Source organism: Mixophyes fleayi, chromosome 12 (assembly GCF_038048845.1).
Source record: "Mixophyes fleayi isolate aMixFle1 chromosome 12, aMixFle1.hap1, whole genome shotgun sequence".
Lineage (NCBI taxonomy): Eukaryota > Metazoa > Chordata > Amphibia > Anura > Limnodynastidae > Mixophyes > Mixophyes fleayi.
In genome coordinates this window covers 32,893,061-32,909,984 of record NC_134413.1, presented here as the reverse complement: position 1 = coordinate 32,909,984, position 16,924 = coordinate 32,893,061, and the positions used below count along the sequence as shown (strand labels likewise).

At 40.4% G+C, this 16,924-nt stretch overlaps 1 protein-coding gene across 1 annotated transcript; it reads left to right on the top strand.

Annotated features, from left to right (window-relative positions):
• Positions 1-4,167: 4,167 nt before the first annotated feature.
• Positions 4,168-16,231, top strand: LGALS3 (galectin 3). Its single transcript, XM_075193055.1, has 6 exons — positions 4,168-4,355; positions 9,052-9,075; positions 10,037-10,441; positions 11,085-11,173; positions 13,551-13,713; positions 15,859-16,231. The coding sequence occupies exons 2-6, from the start codon at positions 9,055-9,057 to the stop codon at positions 16,012-16,014; spliced, it is 834 nt and encodes a 277-aa protein (XP_075049156.1). The 5' UTR covers positions 4,168-4,355; positions 9,052-9,054; the 3' UTR covers positions 16,015-16,231.
• Positions 16,232-16,924: the final 693 nt, after the last annotated feature.

Sequence of the window (16,924 nt, the reverse complement as noted above, 5' to 3'; positions counted from 1 at the left end):
AATAAAAAGATTAAAAAATCAGAGGTTCCAACATTGATCCCTGTTGTACACGACTAATAACTTTAGTCCAGTCTGAATATGCTCAATTTATAACTTCCTTTTGTCTTCTGTTCTTCAGCCAGTTCTCTATCCATGTACATACTTTTTCCTCTAAACCAAGTACTCTCATTTTATGTACCAGTCTAACTTGGAACAAGATCAAAATACCTCCCAACTATCCCGGTTTCATAGGGACAGTTCCCACTTTATGGCTCTGGCTTGCCCGGGTAATTGTTTGTTCTGCCCGGGGACATGTTTGTCCTGCCCAGGGACATATTTGTCCTGCCCAGGGACATATTTGTCCTGCCCAGGGACTTTTTGTCCTGCCCGGGTATATGTTTGTCCTGCCCCGGGACATGTTTGTCATGCCCGGGGACATGTTTGTCCTGCCCAGGGACATATTTGTCCTGCCCGGGGACATGTTTGTTGTCGCAGTAAGCAGGTAACTGAGGCCTACTTACTGGTATTTGAACCGTAAACAAGGAGGCGCGGAGTCTAAACGTGCCCCTGGTCTTCGCAGGTCGCGGCCCTCCTAGTTAGCCACCAGTTAAGTAGTAGGTGAATAAGCGAGGTCAAGCAATCTGAGGTCAGGCCGTGCAGGCAGAGAGGGACAACAGGGTCAGGCAGAAGCGTAGTGAGGAAGCCGAAGGTCAAACCAGGAAATCTGTAATGCCAGAAGGAGAACCAGGAGGGGAGGTCAGAGGAAGCCAAGTCTGGATCCGAAGAGTCAGTCGGAATGCTAGGAAGCACACAGAAAGGCTGGAGCATAAGGGACCTTGATACTCTGGAACCAGAATGGCACCAGAGTCTCCTTTAAATAGATAGAGCTGTACTCCCATTGGTGGCAGCGAATCAGCCGGCGGAACAGCTGATGCCAACAGTCAGCGTCCCGTTGCCCGACAACAAAGACACACACCTGCCGCACATGCGTCTGCCGGCCGGAACTAGGGAGGGGCGATAGGAGGTTTTCCCACAGCCTTCAAATATTTAGACGCTCTCTGAAGACGCATCTCTTTTTTAGAGGTGACCTTATCCCCGATTCACACTAACGCACCATCACAGCTGTCCCAATCTTCAATCTGAGCCACACTCACTCCTCTTGTTTCAGTTGTGCCCTCTTCCACTTAAAATGTAAGCTCTCTAATGAGCAGGGTCCATCATACCCTTTGTTTTCATGTCTGCGTTTATTTTGTCTACCTTGAATGTTCCTGTTTTATGTATGTCCTGTTTTCCATTCTGTACGTCAATTTCCTTTGCTGCCCTTCCTATTGAAATTCAATTATTTTTATAAATAAAATCATACTGTAGCCTTAACCAAACTACATGGTGAAATCAGATAGGAAACATCCGGTTTTACCCCTTATATTTTCTCAAAGCCACGCCTACTCGGCATCAGGCCTCTAGCAGTGTGCACTATATTTTGAGAGCATGACACTGGTACTCACTAGCTAGGGGTACGCAGCATTGGGCTGGTATTCTCTAGGTACAGGGCCCTATAATTCTTTCATCTTCTGAGCACCGGATACTATTATAAGTGGGCTATGCTTGTAGAGATTGGAAGGGAGCCATTTTTTAGTTTATCTATTATTAATTTTACATTCTGACTAATATGCAGCAGTTTGCCGTGTAGTTTGTATACTTTCCATGAATAAAAATTGGTATGGCATTTTTTTTTTAAAACATGTGCTTTGATGTGCGGTTTGACCTTTAGCAAGTTGTACAGTTTACAAACCGTAAATCAAAGCGCATGAAAAACTTTGCTTTGATCATACTGCAGGTTAGTAAATCTCCCCCAAATTATTTGTTACAGTTGTGGAGCTGTTGTCACTATGAGGCCCAGGGGGTAAATGTATCAAGCTGAGAGTTTTCCTGCAGGTTGGAAAACCCAATCAGATTCTAGCTATCATTTATTTAGTACATTGTACAAAATGACAGCTAGAATCTGATTGGTTGCTATAGGCAACATCTCCACTTTTCAAACCCGCTGGAAAACTCTCAGCTTGATACATTTACCCCCAGGTGTCCGTTCTTGGCAACTTTGGGTCACCCACCAGCCACCTCTGCTTTCAGAGTTAGGGTTTTACTGTACATAGCAGCACCTGTGTATGCTCAGAACCAGATGGGGGCCCAGGAGGCTGGAGCGGAATTGCTGGGCGTCCACCAAATTTTTCGATGGGGCCCAGAGATGCAGCGTTCCATCCCTTAAAAAACATTCTGTGCTGGGACCTTTAGTTCCACAACAGCTGGAGAGACACATATTTCATGGTCTGAATGATATATTTTAGGAACAAGTGAAGTTGTTGTTTTTTTTTATGTATTCATGCTTGGAACAGCACAACTTGTCAATCTGACCTGAGGGGTCACGTGGTGGCTGCTGAGATTTGGAGCTATCCAAATGCCTACCATACAAATAAGAAAAGATATTTGGTGCTTGCATCACGATCTGGAAGTAAATGTATCAAGCTGAGAGTTTTCCTGCGGGTTTGAAAAAACAATCAGATTCTAGCTATCAGTTATTTAGTACATTCTACAAAATGACAGCTAGAATCTGATTGGTTGCTATTGGCAACATCTCCACTTTTCAAACCCGCCAGAAAATTCTCAGCTTAATACATTTACCCCCTGGTGGCGTGAGGGTTTTCATGCTCAAATTACAATGCTGTACTTCCCTGGTGTGTGGCTAGTTTCTTCTAACCATGTTGTTCTGAAAAATAAAAGATAAAGATCTCCAAACTATGTCTGAATGTAACAGAATGTAACTAATGTGAGACAGAATGCAACAATATAGTGGGGCAATATCAGCCATATGTCATATACAACCATATCTGATATACTAAGTCTATTCTATATATTATGACTGAATGTTTCGGGATGTTACAGAATGATACAATACAATGCAACCGTGTTTGTGATACTTTGTATAAAATGTATATTATCTTACTCCTGTATCACAAGTTTGCTGTCCCAGTGTCAATCCTAGCTCGAACTCAATCGTTGTGTCCAAATTAGACATATATTCCAAATGTGTTCTTTGTATTTTCATACTGTACTACGGTCAATGTCCCAATCTATTCAATGTACAAATACCATGTATTTAATTGGAGTTTAAAAGTCACAAATGTCACAGTACTTCACGGTTGGGCTGTTTATCTCTCCTTTCATCGACAACTAAACATAAAATCTCGGGGAAGTGAAGGAACCATAACTTCAAAGGACAGTATAGCAATAAAGAGGATCGATGGTCCACCACTAAACAATGGCGCAGTTGTACGTATGCATACTCTTCACTCTCAAGAGCCGCCTTCGTGAGCTAGAATTGCGCCTAGGTGTACGAAGAGGAGGAAAATACAAAATGTTTACTGTGCAGTAGTATAGCATCAAATCCAACCTCTTAATACTTTAGTAGCACAACTTTTATTACATTTCTATTTTTCTACTAAAATGCTGCGCCTTTTAGCTTTATTCCTGGCTTAAAGTAAATCTGTGTGCAAAGTATCTCATTACATTGTTTGAAATGCACCTGGATAGAAGCTTCTCCACTGAAGTGCAACATTAAAGTGCAAACTGTGTCCAGTAAAAGTAGAGGATGAGACCCAAGGACAGCTAGCTTTGAGCTGGGGCAAAACTCTGTTTCCTTTGCACATCAAGCTACGACGAGGAACATGCGCTGTCTCCAACCCTTTATTTCATTTCACCAGTGTGGCCTCTCTATACTTAGCCAGCAACGCTGTCACTCTACCCATCTCCTCCCATCGAGTGGTGCACACTTCTCTGACTCTGCAGACCCTGCCATGTTTAGTCTGACATGGGTCATTCTGCATGGTACCTCTGCCATTTTGCCCTTCGTAAATTTTCTCCACTGAGTATCGGTTAAATAGAACTACTTAATTAAAATAGGAGTTTAGTATACAGAGTGTTAACACTGTAGTGTTAGACTACATATCACTAAGTAATGTTTTAAAAATCTAAAAAGTAAATCACACAACCAATAAATAAATTAAAGACAGAACTCTGTTTCCTTTTCCCTTGCGTTGCACTAGGCATTCATCAGAACAATTACATTTTTCAGACACAGGCGGTATAAATGTTTCCAGATCCATGAAAAGAATGTATGTGGTGCATTTTTGAGTTTGAATAGACACAAGGGGTGTTGTGGATCAGGTTTGAGCTTCAATAGGTGTGGCAGAACTGGGTGTGTGCGATCGCCTGTCAGTGCTCAAAGCAGCCTTTATATCCCAGCTACTGCAGAGTTTCTGCTTAAACCTTCCTGTCCACATCACAGTCCTTCTGCCTGTAGTTCCTGCTCGCATCCATCTGTAAGTACAGACAGCCCTGATACATTTGTAGAACTTTACTGCATGTGTTTATATGCCCAATGTTAAAGAGGATGACGTTTTGCTTGTTTTATTATCCTGATTTCATCCACTGTGTAACATTGGTGCCTTAATGCTGTGTAGTGTGTTCTGTTTTGTTTAAAAATGAAAATGATAGCTTGTTTAGGGTTACCAAATCAACTGTAAGGAATTACACGTGCAGCCTACTAATATCTGGTAGCCTAAACCTTGCTCCCTTCATTCACTATAGCATGTCTTTAATGACTTAACTTGTGCAAAGCTGGTAATTGAGTAGGCCAATTACTTGTTTGCCGTACCCCTGGGCTTGTTTTGTTGGTTTCCTGAGTACTGGCTTTGAGGCCTTGTACATTTTAATGATTTTTTTGTTGCATTCAATGTGCGTTCTTAAAGATTATTAACTATCCTTTGCTGTGAATAGCTGCAAAAATAATATAAGTGAATTGAAAAGACGCATACAATTCCATACCTGCGTACACTTTGTATCAAATTCAATGTGGCTTGCACCACTCAAATCTTAAGGCTTGGTATGTTATAATGGAGTGTTATTAGGAACAATGCTATACCCTACAAGGAAGCATGGAGATGATTTGCTGAATGTGCTGCTAATTCTTTCTTAAAGTTCAGACAAAGTAAAAGGGTTTGTATAAGATTTTAACAAGTGTTTTCAACACCTGTGTGTATGCGTTAGATATTCATGTGTTGTGTATCTGCTTACAGGACCACACATTCCTTATTATCCCAGAAATCTAATATATCCAATTATTCTGGCCCCTGAGGAAAGATCTTCACTGTGTTGGGGGTTGTACTATTACACGGTGCTGCAAGTTAATGTCTAAAATATCCTCATTTGCTGCTTCTTTGCTTTGTTTCTATTGAATAGAAGAGTAAGGAGTTCCAGGTAGGGTGGTGTCGGACGATTCCATCTTAGCCAGTGTGACAGGGGAGGACTGATCTCCCTTCAATTTGTCAGCACGGTAGTTATTAAGCTCTATGAACGTTAGCGCATTACTAGCTGGAAACCATTCAAACATCCCTTCTGACACCGCCCTTAAAGTAGACCTGTCACTAATACACAGTGGAGGTTTCCATTTTGTGGGATGTACCACTATGCAGCCCATAAATTTTGGAGGAACAAGTGATGACATGAATATTCCTGAGGCCTGTCATATTCATGAAGTTCTGGTTCCTTGTAAAATTATAGGGTATATGCTCAGCTGCCTCCATGTGCGTAGGTCATAGACTACTTTAAGGATGAACAACCTCACTGACTGGTGGGGCAATGGTGCTGGTGGGCAGAGCAGGTTATACTCGGCAAACCCTGGTTCCTGAAGGACAATTCCCTCTATTACTTTTATGCCAGGTGCAAAATGTCAACCAATGCAAAACTGGCTATTACTGTGCTCCATCTAAGCCATTGAGTTAGTTCTGAATTGTTTATGTTCAGACACTTTGCTGAGGGGCAGTGTTACATGTCCCAGTGATGTCCTCGATCTCTAATAAAAGTCTATGATCTCGTGAATATTGGTCCCTCCCACAAAATGGCTGTCTATAGAGTTCAGGCAACAGGAAAAGTGTCCTTCACCACAGTATCTCCTGTGGGTACAACTTTTAAAGATCTTGGCTTACAAGACCTGTAATGTGATGTTTAGCACCATTATATATGATTTATTATTTCAAATATGGCACCCTACTTACATCAATTTAGTAACTCGCAACAAATTTCGGCCTATTTTTGATTACATCCTACTTGGTCTGAGTTGTGGCATTTACAATGTCTGCTCAGATAGAAATAAGGATTGCGGCCTAAAAGTGGTATTTCCACAATGTGACTTGGCTGGTCTCGAGGAATGTGCTCCTAATACGCATTACTAATCTTTCTCTGTTGTCAGAATAATCCGGCTCAGTCAGGATTTTATGGCTCTTGGTGAAACAAACCTGCATAAAGAAAACAACAATTTACTCAGGGCCATCTTTTCCATTGGGCACGATGGGCAGGTGCCTGGGGGCCGCACGGGCAAGGGGGCCCCATAGGCAGGGCTCTTAATGAGAAGAAATAATTCTGCAAAAGAAAAAACCTGCAAAAAAAACCTTCAAGGGTCACTGAGCAAGTACATCTATCTATCTCTATATATCTATATCTGTGTGTTATATATATATATATATATATATATATATATATATATATATTTATATATTTATATTATTTAGGGGCCCCGGTGCACTGCTTTGCCTGGGGCCCCATAATGTTGTTAAGATGGCCCTGAGTTTACTACAAGTAAAAGTTTGGGCGGTGTTTAAATACAACCCCCCCCCCACCCCCAAGAAATAATAACAGACAAACTACTTAGGATTTACTTATTTCGTACAAGATTCATGAAGAGCCTTTATAAATTGACGAGAATCAATATAATATAATTATAATAGATAAGCTTAAAGTTGACTGTGAAATAATTGGTATTAACTGATGCAATTATGCATCTGAACCTGTCTCCGCTACAAAATACCCCCTGTACTTAAAGATTTACAGCGGAACAAATAAAAACTTATTTTTAAAATTCCATGAGGTAATAATTCATACATGAAAATAATAAACTGGCATTTCATTTTCACTTGCACCAGGTTTACACTCTGTACTATTGCTGACTGAGGGCTGCCATGTTTATCACTTTAAAGTGGGCGGTACATTGCTACAAGTGCTAAAAGCAAACTAAAACCTGCTAGTGGAAAATCTTTGATGACTAACATGTAATCTGGTAATTCATAAGAGAAATAATCAACTTCTGTACTTTTCTAGTTTATTTGGGTAGATGAGATAGCACAGCTCACCCTTTAAGTCTACAACTTGTAATTTTTTCTAGTAGAGGAGTGGCGTTCAAGAGTTTTTTTTCACAAAATCCCCTTGGCAATTTGCCCTTGACAAACAGGAATCCACTTCTGCCATGAACACAAATTATTCTGCTATATTACAGTATATGGGTGTAACGTGTTTTCTGAAGTTCTGCTCTCCATACTCTGGATAAATTTGCCTTTGTGAGTATTCAGGGACAATCCTTCCCCTCAGGCTGATTAGTCATCTCATGTGGTCTGTGATGAGTCACTCTGTTAAAATGACACCTAAACATGCAAATACAAGGAAAGGCAGATCCTCATTTCATCTTGGGTATATTTATGTCCTATTCCAAATCTTCTCTGTCCTCTCTGCCACCAACAAATGTGTTATGCAATTGAGAAATCAGAGATTTTGATCAACATAGTCCGTTAAATTGCACACATTAGGGAAGTTTTTTTTTTTTTGTTTTTCTTTTGCTGAACTGTCTCAACATACAGTATTTATGTTGTATGTATAAGCAGGAACATCAGCACTTACTGAAGCAGTTTTTAATTACATTTTATATGTGGGTGTATGACATTAGGGTAGCATACTTGCCTTCTCTCCCGGAATTTGCAGGAAGCTCCTGAATTTTGGGGACTCTCTGAAGAGTAGGCATCCTCCGGGAATGTTATGGGGGATGAGCTTAGTGACAAGATTGTGCAATTAAGCCCTGCCCTCTTATGTAATGCTGTGACTATTGACATTTCATAGCAAGGGGTGGAGCCAAAATGGTGCAATTAATTGAGCCCCATGCCCACTTCACCCGGAGCTCCCGGAAAAGGTTGGCAATTATGGGTTTAGGCCTTGCTGGTTCACGTTTCATGATCATAAGATGGAAATATACATGTTTGAAGTTGTTCATGTTTTCCTGTGAGTCTCATGCCAACCCTGTGAGCTTAAGTTATTTTGCATCAGCCTTTGCTTACTTAAAGGCAGAGTGTAGGAAGCTTGGAGATGGGACAACATTACAGGAGACTTGACTTGGCCAATAGGACCCAGTTGCATATTATGGCTCCATATGCCTTCCAGTCCTTAGTGCCGCATGTGCCCATCATGCAAAGGCTTGCTGTGCAATGTGGCCTAAATAGTCACAAAATGCTTTGTGTCAATGTTCCTCAGTGAATCGATGGACTGCATTCTCATTCATACTGCTTCAATCCAAAAATGACAGCCTCTACTATAAATAAGTGACTGAAGTTATGAGGGAATCCCCCTGTCACAAAAGGCCCTTACCTGAGACTGTGTGATGTGTTGCAAAGGGTTAATCGCATCAAAGCCACCTGAATTGGCTACAAATTATTAGTATCCCCAAATTGCTATTTCCTGCTTCCAGTCTTTGTCCAAAACTGCCACCACCAAGTGTTCTTTTCAAAGCGATTACCTTGCGGGAGCAATTAGGTTCTCCCTAAACTAAAATTCCACTACAATCAAACTTAAATTATCCAAAGTTATCATTAACCAAACAATTTCTAAAAATTTCCGTTATAAAGAGTTTATAAATGACCAAGATTAATTAGCAAGTGAATTCGTTAAGAACACAGACAGAATGATATTAAATGGAAGTTATTATACCAAAGGTGTACAAAAAGAATATGAATGATATCCCCATTCAGGCTCCATTACTAGCATGTCTAATGGTGGGCCTCTTCTGCTGCTTAATAAAATGAATATGACTTTATGCCTCATAGCAGTCCATATGTAAATGGCAATATGATACATGTAGTTCATTGTACAAACTCAGATCTGTTCCTTTAAATACTGCTAAACACATTTTCTTTCTTTCAGAAAATGGCAGACGATGGCTTTTCGGTAAGTCTGAGCGCTTATTCTTATTATTTTCTGCTCATTAATCTCTAGTTTCTGTGCGTTTAGTTCAGACCATACATATATTTTTTGTTGAGGTTCATGGGGTGTTAAAGGGCCAACTCAATGAATAAATGGGTATATTTTAAAGGGGGTTTCCACCTTTATAGAATTCTATTATCCAGGTTTGTATTCTTTTATTGCCTTTAGCTATGACAACAGATCTGCTTTGTAAATACAATTGTGCCCATTGCACATTCCTGTAGCTGTATCCAAGGGCAGAAATAATGAACAGATCTGCCTGGACAATAGAATTCTCTGAACATTGTATTACACTTTAATACTAACAACTGTAGGCAAAATGTCTACCTACCCCATCATACACAAAGGACACTTTTGAATCCTTAATGCCACAGTTGAATACATTAATGCCTATGTCAGTTCAGTGAACTCCATCCCTCTAAAATAACCTTGTTCACCTTTCAACAGCATATGGCATACAACTGCCCCCCAGCCAATATCACGAATTGTGATAGTTTTGTTTATATTGATTGTTCTAATAATAGCGGCATTTTAAATATTTTTATACATATTTGACTGAAGAACGCTGTTCAGTTTTCTCTACCAAATCAAAATGTTGCCCTCACTAACTTAAAATAAACCACTAAGTCTACTCAAATGACTAAAATTCTAACCAAACCTCGCTGCTAACACTGGAAAAATGCTTTTAAAAAAGGATGTATGGTAACCTTTGGATTCATTGTGTTTTAAGAATGTAACCCTTTTAAAACTTTAGAACTGAGTTGGTAAAATTGCAGTTCTTCAAAGTGTATTAAAATGGGTCTAAAGCATGTGTTTCCATGCAATTTCCAGATATTTCCTTAAGGTCCCCTCAACTGAAAAGTTACTTTTAAGCATTTAAATGGTTTGTTGTACAGTTGGATTTGAATTTATTTATTTTAATTAGCTGGATGATGCTTTAACGGGTCAAACTAATACGAGTGGCGTGCAAACACAGGGGCAGAACTGGAATAATCCCTGGGGAGGCCAGAACCCTGGACAACAACAATATCCAGGTGGAGGGTTTCCTGGCCAGCAGTACCCAGGGTTCCCTGGACAAGCAGGCCAGCAGTACCCGGGAGCCCCTCCGGCAGGCCAGCAGTACCCGGGAGCCCCTCCGGCAGGCCAGCAGTACCCGGGAGCCCCTCCGGCAGGCCAGCAGTACCCGGGAGCCCCTCCGGCAGGCCAGCAGTTCCCGGGATTCCCTGGATTTCCAGGTTATCCAGCACCAGGACAGACCTATCCAGGGGCTCCCACTCCAGGGCAGCCAGGACAAACGGGACCTGTTCCTTCAGCACCCACTGGTCCACTGGTAAGTGTATAATAAAGTCTAAAGCTCTGATTTTCAGTTATGTATCCAATATACACTGTGCAAAGTATATACACATCTGTGCATATGAAGATGTTACTCCAAAGCATATGGGTATAACCTGAATGTCTAGCTCCTGTTTAAACCTAAACTATTAACTTTTGATTTGTTACTGTAGCCATAGACTCTGTATGGATGCTCTGTCACTTTCATGCAAACTGATCAGTTGTTGTTTTTTATAGCTTTAAGTTTGGTTTTCTTTTTGAGGGTTATGGGGGAAATAGCAGTGGATTAGAAGGTTAATCAATTCGTTAAACAATGAAGTTGAACTGCTGATTGTAATTCTCTTGCTATGCCCTAATATTAGAGGTGACCAGTGGAGCCATGAAAGATTAACTTTAATTTGTATCTGCTGAATTTAAATATTTAATTGCTTTGGTTGTGTTATGCCTTTTTAGGGTGCTTTTAGTCTCTAGCCTCCTACCTCTAAACTGCTTATTTTTACAAACTTTCTTTGTCTTTAAGATTCCAAAAATCATTCAGTTTTGCTCAATGATGACACTTATTTAGTTTGATTGTTTGTACCAGTTTATATAATAAAATGAATATTGTCATTGTCAACTTAATTGTTTATATTGTCTTTTAGAAAGTGCCACATGATCTTACCCTGCCTACAGGACTTGTGCCACGGCTGCTGATAACTTTTCAAGGTTCAATCGCCCCTAATGCCAAAAGGTAAAACAAGGCGCAAACTTCAGCAATCAGCAATCCTCAGGGTGCGCTGATGATTTTCTAGTCAGCACAACACAACACAAATGGGAATATAATTCTAATTTTCTGATAATGCTGCACACGTATCCTGCTGTATTCCCAAACAGGGTTAAAGCACCCAAAACCAAAAAATGCTATGTATACGTTATTAATGATATTTGAAATGGCTGTGATCTGTGTTGTATTCCTGTACATAATGAAAATACTTGCAGTTGGCCTCATGTATGGATGTTTTGTCATTTTCAGTAGTTTTGAAATCTCTATTGTGAAAAGAGGTTCACACTTTCATTTTTGGATGTTAAAGGTCCTTTACACCTAATATTATGAAATGGCAGATTAATCCCCCCCCACACACACACTATAAATGAAATATTATATTTTGCCTAAACACAGTGGAAGCAGCCGTTCTGTGGTCTGAACCAATGTTCATTAGGATGCAGTCTCTTCATTTGCTGGGGACAGCCGTCATCACGCATCACCGAGGTATGAGGAACAAAGTGCCTCATTTCTCAGTGTTGAAACTATTCACTGATTGGGAACTAGTGACAAGACACAAAACGGCTGATTCCACTGTTTTTAGTTGACAGATACACTGAGGGTCAAATCACACACAAAGTGCATCCACACCTCTTCACTGATGTGCCCCTACCCCTTTAATTCTGCATAGATGGAATGTTAGTCCCCTGTAAATGGCCCTTATTGAGTATATGAATATGTACTTTTCCACTCCCTGTGTATTACATATGATGTATTTGTTTTTACTTCTCTGATGCAAATTAAATTGAGCTTTCCTGGCAGGTTTTGCTTGCAGTGAATACCAGCCTTGTGTACAGTTGCCAGGTTTATACAAAGCGGGGGAAGGGTTGTTACTGGACTGGGGTGGAAATATGCAGCAGAGATTTGGTTGGAGCAACTGCAGATGAATGTTTTTGTTTTTTTAAATTAAATCAGTTCAGGCATTTTGGTGACCTATAATATGAAACAAGTTACCATCCGTTATCTTCTCATTTCTGGGCATTTGCTGAACAAACATGTCCTCTTCTTGACAAAGCCAAGGTTTGGGGCCAGGAACTGCTCAAAATTACAGACTTTTCCTATATCAAAGAGATGACAGCCACAACATTTAAAGGGCAGTACACCCTCCTTGCTATCCCTTTATGGAGGGTCACCCTCCTTGGTAATGGTCTCAAATTACAATCACTCTCTTCCAGAACTGAAAGCCCAAATTCACTGCGCATTTGGCAGCCCCTGTAACTTCTGCTTGGCTCAGAAGTGCCAAGCAAGGCCAGATGGACCGTCATTGCCAGACCCCCCTCTCCCTCACTAACAGGTCCCATAGCCACCACACCCCTGAATTAGTGGTAGACCTGCCACTGTGTAAGGTTCATTTTGCTGCAGAGCGAAACATGTATCTTATTTATAATATGTGGCCCCCAAATGTCTTAACAAATACCCTGTTCAACATATGATTAATCATGGTGAATAGTGGGCTTTATGCTGTAAAACTCGCCATGGCAAGAAGCAGGGGGTGTGCTGAAGCCTGATGCCTAAGCTTAGCTATTGCTGGGTGACAGAACAGAAGATATTTTGGACTCCATGTATGTGGATAGTAAGCAGGGAGTCTCTTGAGCGCTAGTGCTGTGCAGCTACTCACTATCCAGGGTAGGCTGACCTGGAGAGCGAGAGGCAGGCATACACGGGGCTATAGACAATCCCTGCCTGCAATCCTCTTTAGGCAGGGAGTAACAAGTCTCCCTGCACCACATATCTCCATATCCCACCGGCCTCAAGCTTGCCCCTCTCCAGATTCCTCACACACAGATGTTTTCTTCTCCGTGGCGGAGCTGGCACCTGTCTGTGCAGCCTCACTGAAATCTGGTGTCAGTCTGGGCTGCAAACAATATGGGGGAGATTAAATTGCTGCCGATGTACCGCATGGACATCCCCATGATGTCCGGCTGCGCACATCGTCAGCCATTATGGTAGGAATCTCTGCTCCTTTTTCTGCGTGCCTCTATGGAGTGCAAGGGGGAAAAATGAGCCGAGATTCCTGCCATAATATGGGCCATGGACGTTCCGAAGACACATTATGCTGAACTGAATCTTCCATACATGTCAGAAGCTTGTTCCTATGCATTCTGGCACAAATTAAGCCCTGTATTTTCTTTACTAATTGCTTATATTAATGTTACTTTTGTTTTGTTTTTTTTCATTTGAGGACCAAAATAAATGCTTCTGCTTTGTTTCTGTTTTATATGCTACAAAGCCTTGTTGTGCCTTAGACTAAATGGAGATTGCAGTCTATAAATAAAGACCTTTTATATGTACTCTCCCCCTTTAGGTTTACTGTTGATTTCAAAAAAGGACGTGATATTTGTTTCCACTTCAATCCTCGTTTTGATGAGAATCCGAATGTAATCGTGCGCAATTCCATGATTCGTGAACAATGGGGGAAAGAAGAACGACAAGGTCGATTTCCATTTCAGCGGGGACAACCATTCACTGTAAAAACCACATTTTATTTTTATTTTAAAAAGTGATTAATTCTGTACAGTTGTGTTAAAATGAATTCAATGGGGCATATTCAATTGTCGGCGGGATCACCGAAAATCCCGCGGTCCGCGCACGATTACCATTATTACGGTAATCGTGCGTGGAAAAACAGTTAATACAGTAATTTACTCGCTGGATTTCAGCTCGCAACTCCCTGAGCCGCGAGCTGAAATCCAGCTATATTTTACCGTATTAACTGTAGTAGTTTTAACGCCGTGGGATTTTTTTAACAATTGAATACGCCCCAAAAACTATATCCTGTAACTACATCCTGTGGTACCAGTCTATCAATTCACTAGGGGCATCGGTGAAACCTGAGGCACTTTTTACCTCATACCTCACTGATGTCAGGGAAGAATGTTAACTGGGCATTTGCACCTCTGTCTATCATAACAATATTTCTGTTCACTGTATATGCGTATACAACTGTTCACATTTCACTCTAAAGGGGAATTTAATTGGTTTTGTTACTGTAAAAAGTAATGTGGCTTGCGCACTATTACTGTTACGGTACGGTAATAGTGCCCTTAAATACCGTTATTACGGTAGTTTCAATGCCTGCTTTTTGCTCACAGCTCAAGCTGAGTTAAATTTAATATAACTAATAGGTTTAACACTCCACTACTTCTGGAGGAATTTATTTCCCCATCTAAGGGGCATATTCAATTGTCGGAGGAAACACCGAAAATCTCGTGGTCTCGCATTATTACCGTTATTATGGTAATAGTGCGCAGAAAAATTATTACGGTAGTTTTCTCGCTGGATTTCAGCTCGCAGCTCCGCGAGCTGAAATCCAGTTAACTATTACTGTAATAGTGGTAATAGTTTTTACACAGCGGGGATATTCAACAATTGAATATGCCCCTAAGAAGAGAACAAAGTGTTCTAGACCAAAATTGCGGAAAGGGTTGTGTATAATACAAGCAAAACCTCTTCCACTGTAGATGCTCTTTAAAGTAGTGTGGTTTATGCTTTCCATGACTTATATGTAATAAATGATTGGTGAAATATGAACTGTATATATGCATATATGTGAGGCAGAGTGGTAGATTCAGTGGTCACCTCTTACCGTTGCACTGATGGTTGGATACGGCATAAAGTATAATCCAGTTTGCTGTGCTGCATTTGCAGAGTGAAGAGAATACCAATGACAGTACATAGCAGTGTCCCTCAGTGTCTAGCTAAACCTCTACTACCATGTAGTATACAGTAACTTTAACTTTTTAGCATTGACTTGTACTTCTGCATCTTCATCTCAAGGAAACTTTCTTTTGTATCTACTACAATGGAAACCATATGCTAAATGTATTTTTGGTAATCTATCTATACAGGCTATGAGCAAACTTGCCTACTGCCTCTCATATTCTCACCCATCTAGCTGTCAAGCCTTAGACCTCAGTGATTGCATACCTATAGGCCAAAGTTATTGTACTGAAAGGATTATCATGCATGAGTGAGATTGACAGGAGGGCCTCAGCCACATTACAGACTGCACAATGGTTCAGACCTAACAATGACCTATGTATAGTCAACAAGTTCACTTTTAATATAAACAATATATAAATATGCTATAAAAAACAACCCAAAGAAAAATCGCACACCACTACATTTATGGCTGGTCTATATTACATCTCGTGGATACTGCTCATCTTTTCCATCAGCCAGGAGGAAGCAGTGTTTTGCCTGTTTTCATTGTTTTATGCAGGCAATTTAGTATTGTAAACTGTTTTAATCCTGACATAGGAAAATATGACCCAGTGCAAGCTTCACCAAGAGGGAAAGCCCCATGTAAATGCCACTAAATATAACTGTTTACAAATGTATGTCTATTTATGCAATTTAAAGCAAGCTCTGCTTTTATAAATGCCCACATAAACATACTTTTGTTGCTGCTAATGATGGAAGTAAGGCTTACACGGGTGATCTCAGGAATAGTTTATGGAAAGAATGTTTGTAAATTGAGTTGAAGTTCATTTAACTGGCTGCAGCTGTTCTGCCATCCAGTTACTGTCTGTTTGTTGTAGTTATTTAATACTAGATGGAAGTCGTTGAGAATTTACTGCATTTTAATTCTTTTTTTTGTCTTTTTATTTCAGCTCCAATTTTTTTGCGAAACGGATAAATTGAATGTGACTGTAAACAATGAAAGTATCTGCCAATTCCAGCACAGAGTGAGAGAGTTCAACGAGATTAAAAGTGTGTCCATTAGCGGTGAAATCACCCTCACCGGGGCTACAGCAACTGTAGTGTAAAATATATTTGTATATATGTTTGATAATTGTCTCTTCTTGAAACCACAGGAAAATTCTTCGCAAATAGGTTTAGGGTGGATCGTGGGCACACATAGCATTGCTGTCCTGCCAATCTTTTCACTTTTCTTTTGTCTATCTATAGACTCTTTGTGAATATTTGAAAAACAGATCAGTAGAAACAAATTAAATAAAACGATTTGGGATTGGTTACACTTTACATTGTCATTTGTCATTTGTTCCTAAGCTGCTGTGATTCAACTTTTCAGCTTATGAAACAGACAGGTCATGTCCACTTAAAACTGCATTAGTGTTCAAAATGTGCCCTCAGAAGGCAGCCATTAATTAATTAAAAAAATGCATATTCAGTAGGAACCAATGATATAAACATCACTGGTTGCTAGTGAATGAGTAGTCTGGATACTTATGCTTACCCACCATTATTGTATAGCACCTCCGAACAATGGTAGGTTCCCTGTGGTGGGCACTTGCTGGCTCCAGGGCCATTTTGATAGTCTAGAAATGATCATCAACATTGTTTTAAGGCCAATGCTACTCTACTTTTACCTTAACAATACTTTACTTTCTTTGCTTTTTCTCCTCATGGTAGTATGGATTTCCCAACACATAGGAGAGTTGATCTACAGCCCCTTATTGAATGGCTGCTGCAACCATCTTGTACATCTGGTAGTATTATAGGATAATGGTGGGATTCCAATGGAGGCTACCCACTAGTTTATGCAAAATAATCAACCAGAAAGCATTGAAGGTAGAATGCTTGAGTCATTTCTGGCATGTCTTGTAGAACACCTATTGGCCAGTAGACCCAGTACTGGTTGGATGTGTTGGACAAGCTGCAGAGGGCATCTGGAGAAAACGGTTTTATTGTGTTTCTCGTTTTGCTGATTGTAGA

What these genes read in the sequence shown, in the direction of transcription:
- LGALS3 (XM_075193055.1), top strand. Translation starts at nt 9,055, where the DNA reads ATGGCAGACGATGGCTTTTCG. An exon ending in TGGCAGACGATGGCTTTTCG is followed by an intron (nt 9,076 to 10,036) that starts GTAAGTCTGAGC and finishes TATTTTAATTAG; the next exon opens with CTGGATGATGCTTTAACGGG. An exon ending in AGCGGGGACAACCATTCACT is followed by an intron (nt 13,714 to 15,858) that starts GTAAAAACCACA and finishes TTTTTATTTCAG; the next exon opens with CTCCAATTTTTTTGCGAAAC.